At 40.3% G+C, this 17,774-nt stretch overlaps 1 protein-coding gene across 1 annotated transcript in view; it reads left to right on the forward strand.

Annotated features, from left to right (window-relative positions):
* col7a1l (collagen type VII alpha 1-like) overlaps positions 1-17,774 on the forward strand; it is a 133,420-nt gene that overhangs the window by 90,499 nt on the left and 25,147 nt on the right. The window contains exons 61-80 of the mRNA XM_065021458.1: positions 1,551-1,595; positions 1,737-1,772; positions 1,856-1,882; positions 1,976-2,041; positions 8,571-8,633; positions 9,411-9,428; positions 9,701-9,739; positions 9,829-9,864; positions 9,965-10,096; positions 10,663-10,767; positions 11,024-11,230; positions 11,484-11,573; positions 11,963-12,007; positions 12,495-12,569; positions 13,009-13,098; positions 13,259-13,315; positions 13,482-13,535; positions 16,234-16,323; positions 16,484-16,540; positions 16,707-16,760. Coding sequence (XP_064877530.1) covers positions 1,551-1,595; positions 1,737-1,772; positions 1,856-1,882; positions 1,976-2,041; positions 8,571-8,633; positions 9,411-9,428; positions 9,701-9,739; positions 9,829-9,864; positions 9,965-10,096; positions 10,663-10,767; positions 11,024-11,230; positions 11,484-11,573; positions 11,963-12,007; positions 12,495-12,569; positions 13,009-13,098; positions 13,259-13,315; positions 13,482-13,535; positions 16,234-16,323; positions 16,484-16,540; positions 16,707-16,760 — 1,386 coding nt within the window. The remainder of the gene's footprint in view (positions 1-1,550; positions 1,596-1,736; positions 1,773-1,855; positions 1,883-1,975; positions 2,042-8,570; positions 8,634-9,410; positions 9,429-9,700; positions 9,740-9,828; positions 9,865-9,964; positions 10,097-10,662; positions 10,768-11,023; positions 11,231-11,483; positions 11,574-11,962; positions 12,008-12,494; positions 12,570-13,008; positions 13,099-13,258; positions 13,316-13,481; positions 13,536-16,233; positions 16,324-16,483; positions 16,541-16,706; positions 16,761-17,774) is intronic.

Raw genomic sequence — 17,774 nt, forward strand, 5'->3', positions numbered from 1 at the left:
TTAGGTTGGAAAACTCGTTTTTCAACAACTCCACAAATTCCTTGTTAACAAACTATAGTTTTGGCAAGACGGTTAGGACATCTACTTTGTGCATGACACAAGTCATTTTTCCAACAATTGTTTCCAGACAGATTATTTCACTTATAATTCACTGTATCACAATTCCAGTAGGTCAGATGTTTACATACACTATGTTGACTGTACCTTTAAACAGCTTGGAAAATTCCAGAAAATGATGTCATGGCTTTAGAAGCTTCTGTCAATTCGAGGTGTACCTGTGGATGTATTTCAAGGTCTACCTTCAAACTCAGTGCCTCTTTGCTTGACATCATGGGAAAACCAAAAGAAATCAAGTATAAACACCATGGGACCACGCAGCCGTCATACCACTCAGGAAGGAGAAGCGTTCTGTCTCCTAGAGATGAACGTACTTTGGTGTGAAAAGTGCAAATCAACCTTGTGAAGATGCTGGAGATCTATATCCACAGTAAAACAAGTCCTGTATCGACATAATCTGAAAGGCCACTCAGCAAGGAAGAAGCCACTGCTCCAAAACCGCCATAAAAAAAGCCAGACTACGGTTTGCAACTGCACATGGGGACAAAGATCGTACTTTTTGGAGAAATGCCCTCTGGTCTGATGAAACAAAAATAGAACTGTTTGGCCAAAATGACCATGGTTATGTTTGGAGGAAAAAGGGGGAGGCTTGCAAGCCGAAGAACACCATCCCAACCATGAAGCATGTCGGTGGCAGCATCATGTTGTGGGGGTGCTTTACTGCAGGAGGGACTGGTGCACTTCACAAAATAGATGGCATCATGAGGGAGGAAAATGATGCGGATGTATTGAAGCAACATCTCAAGACATCAGTCAGGAAGTTAAAGCTTGGTCACAAATGGGTCTTCCAAATGGACAATGACCCCAAGCATACTTCCCAAGTTGTGGTCAAATGGCTTAAGGACAACAAAGTCAGGGTATTGGAGTGGCCATCACAAAGCGCTGACCTCAATCCTACAGAGAATGTGTGGGCAGAACTGAAAAAGCGTGTGCGGGCAAGGAGGCCTACAAACCTGACTCAGTTACACCAGCTTTGTCGGGAGGAATGGGCCAAAATTCACCCAACTTATTGTGGGAAGCTTGTGGAAGGCTACCTGAAATGTTTGACCCAAGTTAAACAATTTAAAGGCAATCCTACCAAATACTAATTGAGTGTATGTAAACTTCTGACCCACTGGGAATGTGATGAAAGAAATAAAAGCTGAAATAAATCATTCTCTCTACTATTATTCTGACATTTCACATTCTTAAAATAAAGTGCTGATTCTAACTGACCTAAGACAGAGAATTTTTACTGGGATTAAATGTCAGGAATTGTGAAAAACTGAGTTTAAATGTATTTGGCTAAGGTGTATGGTAACTTCCGACTTCAACTGTACATAGGTATTCCAACAATTTGGCTATGATTTGTATAGCAAAAACACTATATCATTATTTGAAGTTAGATTTTTTTTGCTAGTTTGTAAGTGAAATATTTACCTCTTGATATGTAGGGTAGACCTGGCATTGATGGAAAGAGAGGTCTGGCTGGAAAAGATGTGAGCATTTTTGTCTCTTTGTCAAATAATATTGTATTTTTTTTAATGTTCCTGCTCTGTTCCAGCATTTTAATGAGATCACTTAAAAAATACCCACAAATACCCCAAAATGAAGTCCTCCTAATTATTCTCTTGAGACAGGGAGAGCAAGGACAAAGAGGAGATGATGGCAAAAAGGTATGATTTGGAGCAAGTCTGGCTATTCCCTAAACACACCAACACAATAAACCATATTTGTGATTTTGCGTCTCTAACCCTAGGGTGATACAGGTGAATCGGGAACTGAGGTAATTTTATTTTAATAAGGCAGTATTAATTATCATCAAATTATTAACATGATAATTAAGCCCAATTGTTAATTTCTCCTATCTCCCCCCCAGGGTAAAAAAGGGGAATTGGGTGCTCCGGGCCCACCTGGTACCCATGTTCTGGTTACTCAACAAGAGGTAAGTACATCTCCACATTCTCTACAAACTGGTGCACCATGTAAGAACAATCTTCTACATTATCCATGATAACCCGTCTGTCTATTGCAGGGTTCTCCAATAGGCCTCCTACGTGGTTTTATTTGACCCCACCAAGTAAAAATATGATTAAAAAAACTATATATATATATATATATATATATATATACCAGTCAAAAGTTTGGACACACCTACTCATTCAAGGGTTTTTCTTTCTTTTTACTGTTTTCTACATTGGAGAATAATAGTGAAGACATCAAAACTATGAAATAACACATATGGAATCATGTAGTAACCAAAAAAGTGATAAACAAGTCAAAATATATTTTAGATTTGAGATTCTTCAAAGTAATCACCTTTTGCCTTGATGACAGGTTTGCACACTGTTGGCATTCTCTCAAACAGCTTCACCTTGAATGCTTTTCCAACAGTCTTGAAGGAGTTCCCACATATGCTGAGCAATTGTTGGCTGCTTTATCTTCACTCTGTGGTCCAACTCATCACAAACCATCTCAATTGGGTTGAGTTTGGATGATTGTGGAGGCCAGGTCATCTGATGCAGCACTCCATCACTCTCCTTCTTGGTCAAATAGCCCTTATACAGAGGTGTGTTGGCTCATTGTCCTGTTGAAAAACAAATTATAGTCCCACTAAGTGCAAACCATGCTGGTTAAGTGTGCCTTGAATTCTAAATCACAGACAGTGTCACCAGCAATGCACCTCCACACCATCACACCTCCTCTATGCTTCACGGTGGGAACTACACATGCGGAGATCATCCGTTCACCTACTCTGCGTCTCATAAAGACACGGTTGGAACCAAAAATCTAAAATTTGGACTCCTCACACCAAAGGACAGATTTCCACCGGTCTAATGTCCATTGCTCATGTTTCTTGGCCCAAGCAAGTCTCTTCTTCTTATTGGTGTCCTTTAGTAGTGGTTTATTTGCAGCAATTCGACCATGATGGCCTGATTCACACAGTCTCTTCTGAACAGTTGATGTTGAGATGTGTCTGTTACTTGAACTCTGTGAAGCATTTATTTTGGCTGCAATTTCTGAGGCTGGTAACTCTAATGAACTTATCCTCTGCAGCAGAAGGAACTCTGGGTCTTCCTTTCCTGTGGCGGTTGTCATTACGTGGCCATTTCTTGGTGTAGATCGTGGCTTTCCCCTCTCTCTCACTCTCTCCTAAACCGAGGTTCTGTTATCTCTCCCCCTGTTAGACTCTCTCCCCCTGGTCATGCAGAGAGAGAGACCACAGAGTAATCAAAGGATTTCACTTGGCTGAACTCCTAAATCCCCAAAATGGGGGAATTAAATTATATGTCCACTAGTAAGAATGTGGGAAGGGTCCGTGGACACTCTTGCGACTAGCAATCCCGTATCCGGGAGCGTAATCATATCCTCAAGCGCATTACCATAACGCAACTTTTCCTATTCATGAAAATCGCAAATGAAATGAAATAAATATATTCAAACACAAGCTTAGCCTTTTGTTAACAACACTGTCATCTCAGATTTTCAAAATATGCGTTACAGCCAACGCTAGACAAGCATTTGTGTAAGTTTATCATGGCATAATGCTATGCTAGGCTCTGCTGGCAGCAGGCAACATTTTCACAAAAATAAGAAAAGCAACCAAATTAAATCATTTACCTTTGAAGAACTTCAGATGCTTTCACTCAGGAGACTCCCAGTTAGATAGCAAATGTTCCTTTTTTCCAAAAAATAATATTTTTTTAGGCGAAAAAGGTCCCGTTTGTTCATCAGTTTTGACTGAGATATCGACCGTAAAATAATTTTTTCCAAATTTGCTCCATAATATCGACAGAAACACGGCAAACGTTGTTTAGGATCCATCCTACAGGTGTTTTTAACATATATATTCGATAATATATCCGTCGAGGCAATTGTTTTCTCATAAGAAGTGATTGGAAAAATGGCTACCTCAGTATTTTACGCGAGATTTTCTCCGGGAGACACCATGTGACCACTCACCAAATATGGTCCCTTACAGCTATTCTCCAATGGAAATGCCTAAAAAGACGTCACAATGCTGTAGACACCTTGGGGAATGCGTGGATAATGTAAGCTCATTCGTAGCTCATTCACAGCCATATAAGGAGTCATTGGCATGAGGCGGTTTCAAAAAATGCGGCACTTCCTGATTGGATTTTTATCTGGGTTTTGCCTGTAACATCAGTTCTGTGGCACTCACAGACAATATCTTTGCAGTTTTGGAAACGTCAGAGTGTTTTCTTTCCAAAGCTGTCAATTATATGCATAGTCGAGCATCTTTTCGTGACAAAATATCTTGTTTAAAACGGGAACGTTTTTCATCCAAAAATTAAAATAGCGCCCCCTATATCCAACTGGTTATGGGATTGGTATGACGAGTATGTTTCATTTGGTGACCTCATGGAGGACAGGAAACACACACAACTATATCACACAACTATATCTCTGAATATGTACATTTCTCAATTATGGGGTTTGCATCTAATTCTTGTATAATGAGTAAAGATGAAACTATTTGTGATGTTAACCTTTGGAATGAGAGAATTGTATTCCCTGTAAAGTTTAACTAGTCAGCGGCCACGCCCCCGTGAGCACAGACATGATCTGGCGTCATGGAACCGCCCTTTTCTATTGTTACGAATAAAAACCCCTCCTGAGGAAATCCTCTTCAGACTAAGCAAACCGCCTGCGTGAGCTGTGACTGTGAATAGTTGAGTACCAAGACTGGAAAACCATACCATGTGGCGCATTGGCTACACGGCTGGCAATGGTTAAACTCTGAGACTATTGATCCCTACAGAATAAGAGAAAATCTTAGATACTAATTACTAGTCTGCATCTAGAAAATCTGTAAACCTGGGATGCGAATACCGACAACCGCCGAAACATCTATTCTAAGAACAATGGACACCTGACGTATTCATTACAACAGACACTATCAGGAGCTGCAGATAGACCTACATCCAATCTCTGATGAACTGACTCTCCAGCAGACGGACCGACAATTCCAACAGAGAAGATAGCAACGACATATGGCCGTAAATATATTGATTGTAATTATTCCCGAATGAGCGAGCGTTCATGTGCGAAGGATTAGCATTTCAATGAATTTAATTATCCACTGTGAAGTGAAGCCCTTTTGTCTTTCCAGCTCCTTTATCGGTCTCCGCCCCCTTTCCTTTGTCCACTAAGCCGTCATATCGGCTTAGCCCACTAGGGAATATTCCCTATCGTTGTTAGTAACCAATATCTGCTGTTTATTTGTTTATGCATTTCTGTGATTAGTTAGTAAATAAATGATTAAGCCAATTGGTGTATGGATGATTTATAGTTTAGGCTGGGTTCGTGCAGATAACCAAGAATTCTACGAAGTTTGAAATGAGAGTGAACTAAGGTAAAGAATAATTAATTAATAGAGGACTAATTGATCAGATATTAAAATATCTGAAGAGTTATATTCGGAAAATTACAACTTTGTAATCTGAAGAGTTTCCATGGTGCCCCGACTTCCTAGTTTATTAAATGTACATGATTAGTTTAATCACGTAATAATAATTACAGAGAATTTATTTAAAATAACAGTCTTTACCTTTAATGATGCCAAAGACATGACACGGTCCTCATGAGAGCCAGTTTCATCATATTGCATGATGGTTTTTGAGACTGCACTTGAAGAAACTTTCAAAGTTATTGAAATGTTCTGGATTGACTGACCTTCATGCCTTAAAGTAATGATAGACTGTCACTTCTCTTTGCTTATTTGAGCTGTCCTTGCCATAATATGGACTTGGTCTTTTACCAAATAGGGCTATCTTCATTATACTACCCCTACCTCGTCACAACACAACTGACTGGCTCAAACGCATTAAGAAGACAAGAAATTCCACAAATTAACTTTTAACAAGGCACACCTGTTAATTGAAATGCATTCCAGGTGACTTCCTCATGAAGCTGGTTGAGAGAATGCCAAGACTGTGCAAAGCTTTCATCAAGTCAATGGGTGACTACTTTGAAGATTCTCAAATATTAAATATATTTTGATTTGTTTAACACTTTTTTGGTTACTACATGATTCCCTATGTGTTATTTCATAGTTTTGATGTCAAGACTATTATTCTACAAATAGTAAAATAAATAGTAAAACATTAAGAAAAACCCTGGAACGAGTAGGTGTGTCCAAACTTTTGACTGGTACTGTATGTATATATATATATTATTTTGTTACTGGATTTTGTTTGTTTTATTTATAAAAATATGTATTCAGAATTTTCGTTTTTGGACATAAAATTCCCAGGAAATGAGCTCAAAGTCATTTTAATTTATGAAATCTGTTCCCAAGCTTTCCCAAGCATAAATAGAGGGATATGAGATCATATTGTTTTTGTCAATTACTATATCTGTTTGGGATTCTTGTTGTCATTTTGCAGTGTACAAATGATTTAGAAGGCATATATTTGGGGACCCAGGCCTCGAGACCTGGGTTCAAATACTATTTGAAATATTTCAAATACTTTGAGCTTTTGCTCTAGTCTGCCTGGAGTACCAGATGATAGAGGTTTACTGTTTTGGGACTATTCTATTTGTCCATTAAGCCAGGCCAGCTCAATCAAACACAGATTCAGTATTTTTAATTATTTCAAATAATATTTGAACCCAGGTCTGATGGCCTTCTCTCAGAGAGAACCAAAGCCACGAAAAGATTTCCATGAATAGAATGTCATACATCTTGAAAAGTACTTCCTGCAGTACTGTTAAATAGGATGTGATAATGGCATTAGATATTTTAACCATATTTGCCTCAATCAATCAAATGTATTTATGAAGCTCTTTTTACATCAGTAGATGTCACAAAGTGCTTATACAGAAACCCAGCCTTTAACCCCAAACAGCAAGCAATGCAGATGTAGAAGCATGGTGGCTAGGAAAAGCACCCTAGAAAGGCCGGAACCTAGGAAGAAACCTAGAGAGGAACCAGGCTCTGATGAGTGGCCAGTCCTCTTCTGGTTGTACTGGGTGGAGACTATAAGAGTACATGACCATTTAAGGCCAGATTGTTCTTCAAGATGTTCTAACGTTCATAGATGACCATCAAGGTCAAATAATAATCACAGTGCTTGTAGAGGGTGCAACAGGTCAGTACCTCAGAGGAGTAAATGGGCTTTTCAGTTGGCTTTTCATAGCCGAGCATTCAGAGGTCGAGACAGCAGGTGCGGTGGAGAGAGAGTGTTAAAAACAGCAGGTCCGGGACAAGGTAGCACATCCCGTGAACAGGTCAGGGTTACCTAGCCGCAGGCAGAACAGTTGAAACTGGAGCAGCAGGATGACCAGGTGGACTAGGGACAGCCAGGAGTGATCCTAGGGCTCAGGTTCTCTGGGAGTGAAGGGAGAGAGGGAGAGAGAAAGAATTAGAGGGAGCATACTTAAATTCACACAGGACACCAGATAAGACAGGAGAATTACACCAGATATAACAGACTGACCCTAGCCCGCCGGCACATAGACTATTGCAGCATAGATATAGTCAGACTGCCTCTGGCAGCATAGATACAGTCAGACTGCCTCTGGTAGCATAGATACAGTCAGACTGCCTCTGGCTGTATTGCAGCATAGATACAGTCAGACTGCCTCTGGCTGTATTGCAGCATAGATACAATCAGACTGCCTCTGGTTGTATTGCAGCATAGATACAGTCAGACTGCCTCTGGCTGTATTGCAGCATAGATACAGTCAGACTGCCTCTGGCTGTATTGCAGCATAGATATAGTCAGACTGCCTCTGGCTGTATTGCAGCATAGATACAGTCAGACTGCATCTGGCAGCATAGATACAGTCAGACTGCCTCTGGCAGCATAGATACAGTCAGACTGCCTCTGGCTGTATTGCAGCATATATACAGTCAGACTGCCTCTGGCTGTATTGCAGCATAGATACAATCAGACTGCCTCTGGCTGTATTGCAGCATAGATACAGTCAGACTGCCTCTGGCTGTATTGCAGCATAGATACAGTCAGACTGCCTCTGGCTGTATTGCAGCATAGATACAGTCAGACTGCCTCTGGCTGTATTGCAGCATAGATACAGTCAGACTGCCTCTGGCTGTATTGCAGCATAGATACAGTCAGACTGCCTCTGGCTGTATTGCAGCATAGATACAATCAGACTGCCTCTGGCTGTATTGCAGCATAGATACAGTCAGACTGCCTCTGGCTGTATTGCAGCATAGATACAGTCAGACTGCCTCTGGCTGTATTGCAGCATAGGTACAGTCAGACTGCCTCTGGCTGTATTGCAGCATAGATACAGTCAGACTGCCTCTGGCTGTATTGCAGCATAGATACAGTCAGACTGCCTCTGGCTGTATTGCAGCATAGGTACAGTCAGACTGCCTCTGGCTGTATTGCAGCATAGATACAGTCAGACTGCCTCTGGCTGTATTGCAGCATAGGTACAGTCAGACTGCCTCTGACTGTATTGTTGATGAATGTTCCCAGGGTGCCACACTTGAAGAGATGAGACAGGCATTCCCTTTGCCAATGGGACCTCCTGGGGCTAAAGTAAGCACAATGTTCATACTCTGCATGGTTCTATCTATAACTGAATCTAATGGGCATAGTCAGCTGCAGCATCTACACCCAACAACTGCCTGGCAAGATGTGTATACTGTATATGTTGATTGATTGATTGACATGGATGGATTGGTGGATGGATTGGTGGGTTGATGGATGGATTGGTGGGTGGATTGGTTGATTGATAGATAGATTGGTGGGTGGATGGATGGATGGATGGGTGGGTGGGTGGGTGGGTGGGTGGGTGGGTAGATTGGTGGATGGATTGATGGGTGGATGGATGGATGGATTGGTGGATGGGTGGGTGGGTGGATGATGTATGGGTGGGTGGGTGGGTGGGTGGATGGATGGACTGGTGGGCTGGTGGATGGATGGGTGGATGGGTGGATTGGTGGATTGGTGGATTGGTGGGTTGGTGGATGGATGGTGGGTTGGTGGATGAATGGATGGCTGGATGGTGGATTGGTGGGTTGATGGATGGATGGTGGGTTGGTGGATGGATGGATGGATGGTGGGTTGGTGGATGGATGGATGGATGGATGGTGGATGGATGAATGGTGGGTTGGTGGATGGATTGGTGGGTTTTTGGATGGATGGTGTATTGATTGATTGATTACATATGATCCTATATATGTGATTTATATGAGTTGATGTGATCTAAAAGTTACTAGCTGGGCTTAGCTTTAGACTTGTATGTAGAATGTGCTTGATATCATGCATTCTGAATGCATGTTTCCCTCTCTGCTCCTCTGTCTCTGCCTTTAGGGTCCACCAGGGATGAAGGTACATTTCTTTACTTTATTGATGATTGAAGATATAACTGATGTGGAATTGTAATGTCTACTTTATATGTTCAGGGTGAGCAAGGGGAGAGCGGATTGAAAGGAAAGAAAGTAATATGTTCTCAGTAAAAAATTATGATTTATTCGTGCTTATTCATGAAATGTATTATAAAGTGTTACCAAATATTGTTTCACACATCCAGTCAGTGAAATGAAATAAGTGAGGACTTTGGAAAGGACATGGTTTTGACCTGTCATGCTCCTATTCCTCAGGGTGACGCTGGTCTTCCAGGGAAAGCAGCTGACATGAAGGTAGACATCTCAGTACTACATTAACGGCACATACATTTCATGGAAAACAACAAATCAAGGTAAAAAATGTTTTATTTTCTCCTTCCCAGAACATTGAAGTAATGTTTGAAGACTATGGCATAAGGGTAAGCTCTTGACTCCGAATCCCAAACAGTTTTGTAGTTCAAAGTTTTTCATTTCACTGCCCAAGGTGGCTGTCTCATTAAGAAAGACTCTGTTTCCCAGCTGCCCTTGCTGAAGGCACTGATTGACAGGCTGCTGCAGGACGGCATGGAGGAGCTTCTGCAGGAGCTAACCACCTCTAGGAGAGTCAATGAGAAGGAGAATCACGGCTCCAACATTATCACTGACTATACAGTATGTACACAGTCCATGCATATCTCTTCAACCCTAATCACACCAGGGGACATACCTGGTCATTTAGTGGGTTATTCCTGGGAGAAGTTCAATAAGGAAAATTGAAATTGGAATGTCAATTCTCTTTCTGAATTGAAATGTAATTTACCATAACCCTGGTGACAAGCCTGGTATCAGAACTCTTAGTTAGTGCTGGACTCATGAGTGTGTTAGTGCTGGACTCATGAGTGTGTTAGTGTTGGACTCATGAGTGTGTTAGTGTTGGACTCATGAGTGTCTTAGTGCTGGACTAATGAGTGTGTTAGTGTTGGACTCATGAGTGTGTTAGTGTTGGACTCATAAGTGTGTTAGTGTTGGACTCATGAGTGTGTTAGTGTTGGACTCATGAGTGTGTTAGTGCTGGACTCATGAGTGTCTTAGTGCTGGACTCATGAGTGTGTTAGTGTTGGACTCATGAGTGTGTTAGTGTTGGACTCATAAGTGTGTTAGTGTTGGACTCATGAGTGTGTTAGTGCTGGACTCATGAGTGTGTTAGTGCTGGACTCATGAGTGTGTGTTTTGAACAGAGAACTGTAAAGTATGAGATCTCCAAGGAGCCTCTGACAGAGATGGACACCAAAGAGGAAGCAGTTGACTCTGACCTAGACAGACAGCTACCAGAACCTAACTCTGTGAGTATCCACTCCAAACATGCTACATGACATAGGGACGCTTTCCCTCACACATATTAAGCCTAACCCTAACACAAAAAAAGCTAGTTCTATGGAGATTCTCAATTGAGTATTGTTTTTAGTCCACGACTAGTCTTTATCTGTATCCCAGAACCCATCAACCCATATTATAAAGCCCTGTCTATTTATGTATCCGAACAGATACACTGTTGTACTACAGTATGTAGTTATTCATCCAGGTCTCTATCTCATGAAGGATGCTTTGAATGAAACGGCGGAGGGCCCCACATTCTGGAGCCTCACCCCTCTTAATGGTCTTAATGGGGTCCAAGACGTGGGGAGGATAGAGAGCACCTCTAAGGGGATAGAGGGGACACTGACAGTGGACGAGGACTTCAGTGAAGCTCCCTCGCCCATGTTGGCTTTATCAAACTCAACATTTAACAACACAACGTCTGAAGAGGTAAGGGGTACCTCTTCTACTCAAACCCCACAGCCAAACACTGGCTCTACTCAAACCCACAACCAACACTGGCTGTCAAATTAACTTTTAAAAGTGAACTATGAATAGGACAAGGTGTGTGTGTGTGTGTGTGTGTGTGTGTGTGTGTGTGTGTGTGTGTGTGTGTGTGTGTGTGTGTGTGTGTGTGTGTGTGTGTGTGTGTGTGTGTGTGTGTGTGTGTGTGTGTGTGTGTGTGTGTGTGTGTGTGTTTTAGAGGGTCTCTGAGGTACCAGGGGCAATAGTAGAAACTGTTCTCCTCAGTGGGGAAGACTCCTTGAAGAAAAAGAAGAGTCGAGAACGGAAGGTGATGTCACTACAAATAGATCTTTTTGTTTTACATCTGATAAACACAACCTTGTTGGGTTCAAATCCATTTCAAAATTTGAGAAAAGTGTGTAAAATTTGGACATAAATTATGCAATTAAATGTAAGTTGTTCACAACCTATTTGTATTCATGACTATACAAACAAATGTTGTATTTAAATAGGTCTAAATAGATACTGTAAAAGAAAACATGTAAACTTTCCCTTTAACATTTTCTTAAATTTACATATTTTTTTAGCGATCATTTTGTCTCCCGTGAATCAGCCCATGACACAGATATAAATATCTTTGACCATAACTACCACAGCATGTTAGATCTGTATTTCATATAAAGCATTACAACTTTTAACTGTGAAATTCTGAACCAGGGCAAGGGACAGAAAGGACGACATAAGAGGCAAAGACAACGCCTGGTAAACGCCAAAACTAAAGATGTAGTCAAAATAACCATATAAATGCCCAAACTAAACATGTCTAACATTTACGTTGTCACCGTCTGTTGCTAAGCATGTCACCCTCACCTGTTTTAACCTCAACTCCTTCAAATGACAGTGAGAAAATAATTACTATCATTTCTTTCTAAGCAAACATAACATTTATCAAATTCTAAACCTAAATTAAAACTAAGCTTATTAAACTGTACTTGCTGTGCCTAACTTGACCAATAAAAGGTATTAAATCATCATAACAGACATTTTAAAATGACTAAAAGCATGAATTTTTTTCTCCTAACTTGCTTTTTTGTTTTGTCCTTATTGTTTTGGACTTGTAAGTCATGTCCTGTACTCTCTCTTTGCTGCTTTGGGTCAAATACATGATTATGATAGACATGTTTATGAAAGATATCTCCTCTTGATCCCATTTACACATGGGACTCACCTTTTTCTCTCCTCTCTGAAGACGAGTACAGAGGAGGAAGAGGAAGCGGAGGAGGAGGAATTATACGATGGGGATGAGTACAGTTATGAATATGAGGTGAGTAACTGTCAAGTGAGATGTAAATGAACATTCCTAATTATTTGATTGGTACATACTATTAATCCTAACTACAGTATTAAATCTGTGGGTGGACACCCTATGACGTCACCTTTCCTAGTACACCTCAGGGATCAGGGTTGGAATGACACATTTACCTCACGGGGCTGCCCATTACCCACACCAATACTTTGAGTCTTATAGCAGTGCCCTGATTGTGTTATGGTAGTGATCAGCATAGTGTGGGAACCCTGCTAATTCAAACTCAACAAACTCAAATGATTACTGAGTTAAAATAAGGTAGCTGAAACTCAATTACTCTGATGCAATACATTAATTAATGAATCACTCACCAGTAATGCTGTCATTATTTTGTGACGTTTGTAAAAGTGTTTTAGAGTGGAATGTTTTTCATAGTTTTTCTTAATTTTTGTTGAAGGATTCCACAGATGATCCCTTACTGCCGATGGAAAAGCAAGGGAAGTTTGAAATCCCAACAGAAAGCACACTACATGGAATGAGCAAAGAGGTGAACACTTTTCCTTTGCCACTGTATCTCTAGATATAGAAAAATGATAGTAAAGACAACGGATAGTAAAACATGTCATTTTGACCTTTGAACCAGGAAATGTACATACGGCATTCTGTCCAGTAGCGGTCATTACTGATTATATGTCCATGTTTCTTAGAGTGGCCTGACAACTTTAGGTCCATATCCATCCCAGTCACCGGGACACAGTGAAAAGGTATGAAACTGGAGCTCTTTTCCTGAGATACTTTGTAAAGTGCGAACTGTGTCAAGCAGAGCCAGCACCATGGACAGCTCTGAGTTGAGTGGTAGAAGGCTATGTGACTGTGAGTGTTTGCTGTATTATATATTGTTCTTGAAACATACTACACTTTGTTCCAAAGCAGGGGGAATTCATCACCCCTATCTTTCCCAGCACAACGGAAGAAACAGAGAAGGTAAGTCTGTGACTGACTGCATGATTCTACCTGACGCTTTACTAACCATGATCCTGAGGGATATGAGGTGTAAATGGACACAACTAGATTACTATTCATCTTTACTAACCATGATCCTGAGCGATATGAGGTGTAAATGGACACAACTAGATTTCTATTCATCTTTACTAACCATGATCCTGAGGGATATGAGGTGTAAATGGACACAACTAGATTACTATTCATCTTTACTAACCATGATCCTGAGGGATATGAGGTGTAAATGGACACAACTAGCCTTCTATTCCTCTTTACTAACCATGATCCTGAGGGATATGAGGTGTAAATGGACACAACTAGCCTTCTATTCCTCTTTACTAACCATGATCCTAAGGGATATGAGGTGTAAATGGACACAACTAGACTTCTATTCGTCTTTACTAACCATGATCCTGAGGGATATGAGGTGTAAATGGACACAACTAGACTTCTATTCATCTTTACTAACCATGATCCTGAGGGATATGAGGTGTAAATGGACACAACTAGCCTTCTATTCATCTTTACTAACCATGATCCTGAGGGATATGAGGTGTAAATGGACACAACTAGCCTTCTATTCATCTTTACTAACCATGATCCTGAGGGATATGAGGTGTAAATAGACACAACTAGACTTCTATTCATCTTTACTAACCATGATCCTGAGGGATATGAGGTGTAAATGGACACAACTAGACTTCTATTCATCTTTACTAACCATGATCCTGAGGGATATGAGGTTTAAATGGACCCAACTAGACTTCTATTCATCTTTACTAACCATGATCCTGAGGGATATGAGGTGTAAATGGACACAACTAGACTTCTATTCATCTTTACTAACCATGATCCTGAGGGATATGAGGTGTAAATGGACACAACTAGCCTTCTATTCATCTTTACTAACCATGATCCTGAGGGATATGAGGTGTAAATGGACCCAACTAGACTTCTATTCATCTTTACTAACCATGATCCTGAGGGATATGAGGTGTAAATGGACACAACTAGCCTTCTATTCATCTTTACTAACCATGATCCTGAGGGATATGAGGTGTAAATGGACACAACTAGCCTTCTATTCATCTTTACTAACCATGATCCTGAGGGATATGAGGTGTAAATAGACACAACTAGACTTCTATTCATCTTTACTAACCATGATCCTGAGGGATATGAGGTGTAAATGGACACAACTAGACTTCTATTCATCTTTACTAACCATGATCCTGAGGGATATGAGGTTTAAATGGACCCAACTAGACTTCTATTCATCTTTACTAACCATGATCCTGAGGGATATGAGGTGTAAATGGACACAACTAGACTTCTATTCATCTTTACTAACCATGATCCTGAGGGATATGAGGTGTAAATGGACACAACTAGCCTTCTATTCATCTTTACTAACCATGATCCTGAGGGATATGAGGTGTAAATGGACCCAACTAGACTTCTATTCATCTTTACTAACCATGATCCTGAGGGATATGAGGTGTAAATGGACACAACTAGACTTCTATTCATCTTTACTAACCATGATCCTGAGGGATATGAGGTGTAAAATGGACACAACTAGCCTTCTATTCATCTTTACTAATAGTGTTGCAGTTCATGTATGCCTCCGTTGGACTGTGGGTGTATGAATGTGATGCAAAGTGCTTTGATCCAATGATTATCGTTGGCATTCCAATACAAAGGTTGTCGGTAATTGATATCATTTATATTTTCTAATTTATCTTCTTTATGTATTTCTTGGTTGATTAGAGTTTCCCAAAAGAAAGCCCTGCCCCGTGTTCAATAACATGAATACATAGTCAGATTGTGTCGTAATAATGATTGGCCAACCATCTTAGTGATCTGAGCACTTGTCATCACTGCATACGTTGAGATCTTTCGTCTGTCTATCAACTGTGAACATTTCACCAGTGAAAAATGTACCACAATTCTAATTTTAAACATGAATTATTAGGCCTGCGTGAATTTTTTTTTTTTAAATACTTAAATAAACTAAATATATATTTGACTTAAAGATTTAACACAAATGGGCCAACTTACAATGGAAGACATACATACTGTATTCCAGCATGCATTGGTGCATGACCTCTGAACTTTGCCTGAATGGTAATGTCAAGAGCTGCAACCAAAATTAACTTCTCCAATGACATTTTTAGCTCACTGGACTGCCCATTATCCACACCAATACTTTGAGTCTTATAGACGTGCCCTGATTGTGTTATGGTAGTGATCAGCATAGTGTGGGAACCCTCCTAATTGAAACTCTACAAACTCAAATGATTACTGAGTTAAAAGAAGGTACCTGAAACTCAATTACTCTGATGCAATACATGTATTAATGAGTTCATCACACACATTCATGAGGAGGGTGTGTTGTTGACCTTGCATGTGTGCATCTCTAGAGACAAAATGAGGAAGTCATACAGTTGATTAGGGTCCCCACCCACTTCCCTGAAAATAATGAATGATTAGGAATAGATTAGTTTATCATTATATGCCAGTGTATTGATGACACACCACACCTGTTATTAATTGTGGTTTGCGTATCGAACTCCGATGACTGTCTCACTCACCAGTAATGCTGTCATTATTTTGTGACGTTTGTAAAAGTGTTTTAGAGTGGAATGTTTTTCATAGTTTTTCTTAATTTTTGTTGAAGGATTCCACAGATGATCCCTTACTGCCAATAGAAAAGCAAGGGGAGTTTGAAATCCCAACAGAAAGCACACTACATGGAATGAGCAAAGAGGTGAACACTTTTCCTTTGCCACTGTATCTCTAGATATAGAAAAATGATAGTAAAGACAACGGATAGTAAAACATGTCATTTTGACCTTTGAACCAGGAAATGTACATACGGCATTCTGTCCAGTAGCGGTCATTACTGATTATATGTCCATGTTTCTTAGAGTGGCCTGACAACTTTAGGTCCATATCCATCCCAGTCACCGGGACACAGTGAAAAGGTATGAAACTGGAGCTCTTTTCCTGAGATACTTTGTAAAGTGCGAACTGTGTCAAGCAGAGCCAGCACCATGGACAGCTCTGAGTTGAGTGGTAGAAGGCTATGTGACTGTGAGTGTTTGCTGTATTATATATTGTTCTTGAAACATACTACACTTTGTTCCAAAGCAGGGGGAATTCATCACCCCTATCTTTCCCAGCACAACGGAAGAAACAGAGAAGGTAAGTCTGTGACTGACTGCATGATTCTACCTGACGCTTTACTAACCATGATCCTGAGGGATATGAGGTGTAAATGGACACAACTAGATTACTATTCATCTTTACTAACCATGATCCTGAGCGATATGAGGTGTAAATGGACACAACTAGATTTCTATTCATCTTTACTAACCATGATCCTGAGGGATATGAGGTGTAAATGGACACAACTAGATTACTATTCATCTTTACTAACCATGATCCTGAGGGATATGAGGTGTAAATGGACACAACTAGCCTTCTATTCCTCTTTACTAACCATGATCCTGAGGGATATGAGGTGTAAATGGACACAACTAGCCTTCTATTCCTCTTTACTAACCATGATCCTAAGGGATATGAGGTGTAAATGGACACAACTAGACTTCTATTCGTCTTTACTAACCATGATCCTGAGGGATATGAGGTGTAAATGGACACAACTAGACTTCTATTCATCTTTACTAACCATGATCCTGAGGGATATGAGGTGTAAATGGACACAACTAGCCTTCTATTCATCTTTACTAATAGTGTTGCAGTTCATGTATGCCTCCGTTGGACTGTGGGTGTATGAATGTGATGCAAAGTGCTTTGATCCAATGATTATCGTTGCCATTCCAATACAAAGGTTGTAGGTAATTGATATCATTTATATTTTCTAATTTATCTTCTTTATGTATTTCTTGGTTGATTAGAGTTTCCCAAAAGAAAGCCCTGCCCCGTGTTCAATAACATGAATACATAGTCAGATTGTGTCGTAATAATGATTGGCCAACCATCTTAGTGATCTGAGCACTTGTCATCACTGCATACGTTGAGATCTTTCTTCTGACTAACAACTGCGAACATTTCACCAGTGCAAAAGGTACCACAATTCCAAATGTAATTTTAAACAATAAATATTAGGCCATCCTTATAATAAAAGTATATAAAGACATTTGATTAAAAGATTGGACACAACTGGGCCAACTTGCAATGAAAGACATCCATATA

The sequence above is a fragment of the Oncorhynchus nerka genome, linkage group LG8 (genome assembly GCF_034236695.1).
Source record: "Oncorhynchus nerka isolate Pitt River linkage group LG8, Oner_Uvic_2.0, whole genome shotgun sequence".
Lineage (NCBI taxonomy): Eukaryota > Metazoa > Chordata > Actinopteri > Salmoniformes > Salmonidae > Oncorhynchus > Oncorhynchus nerka.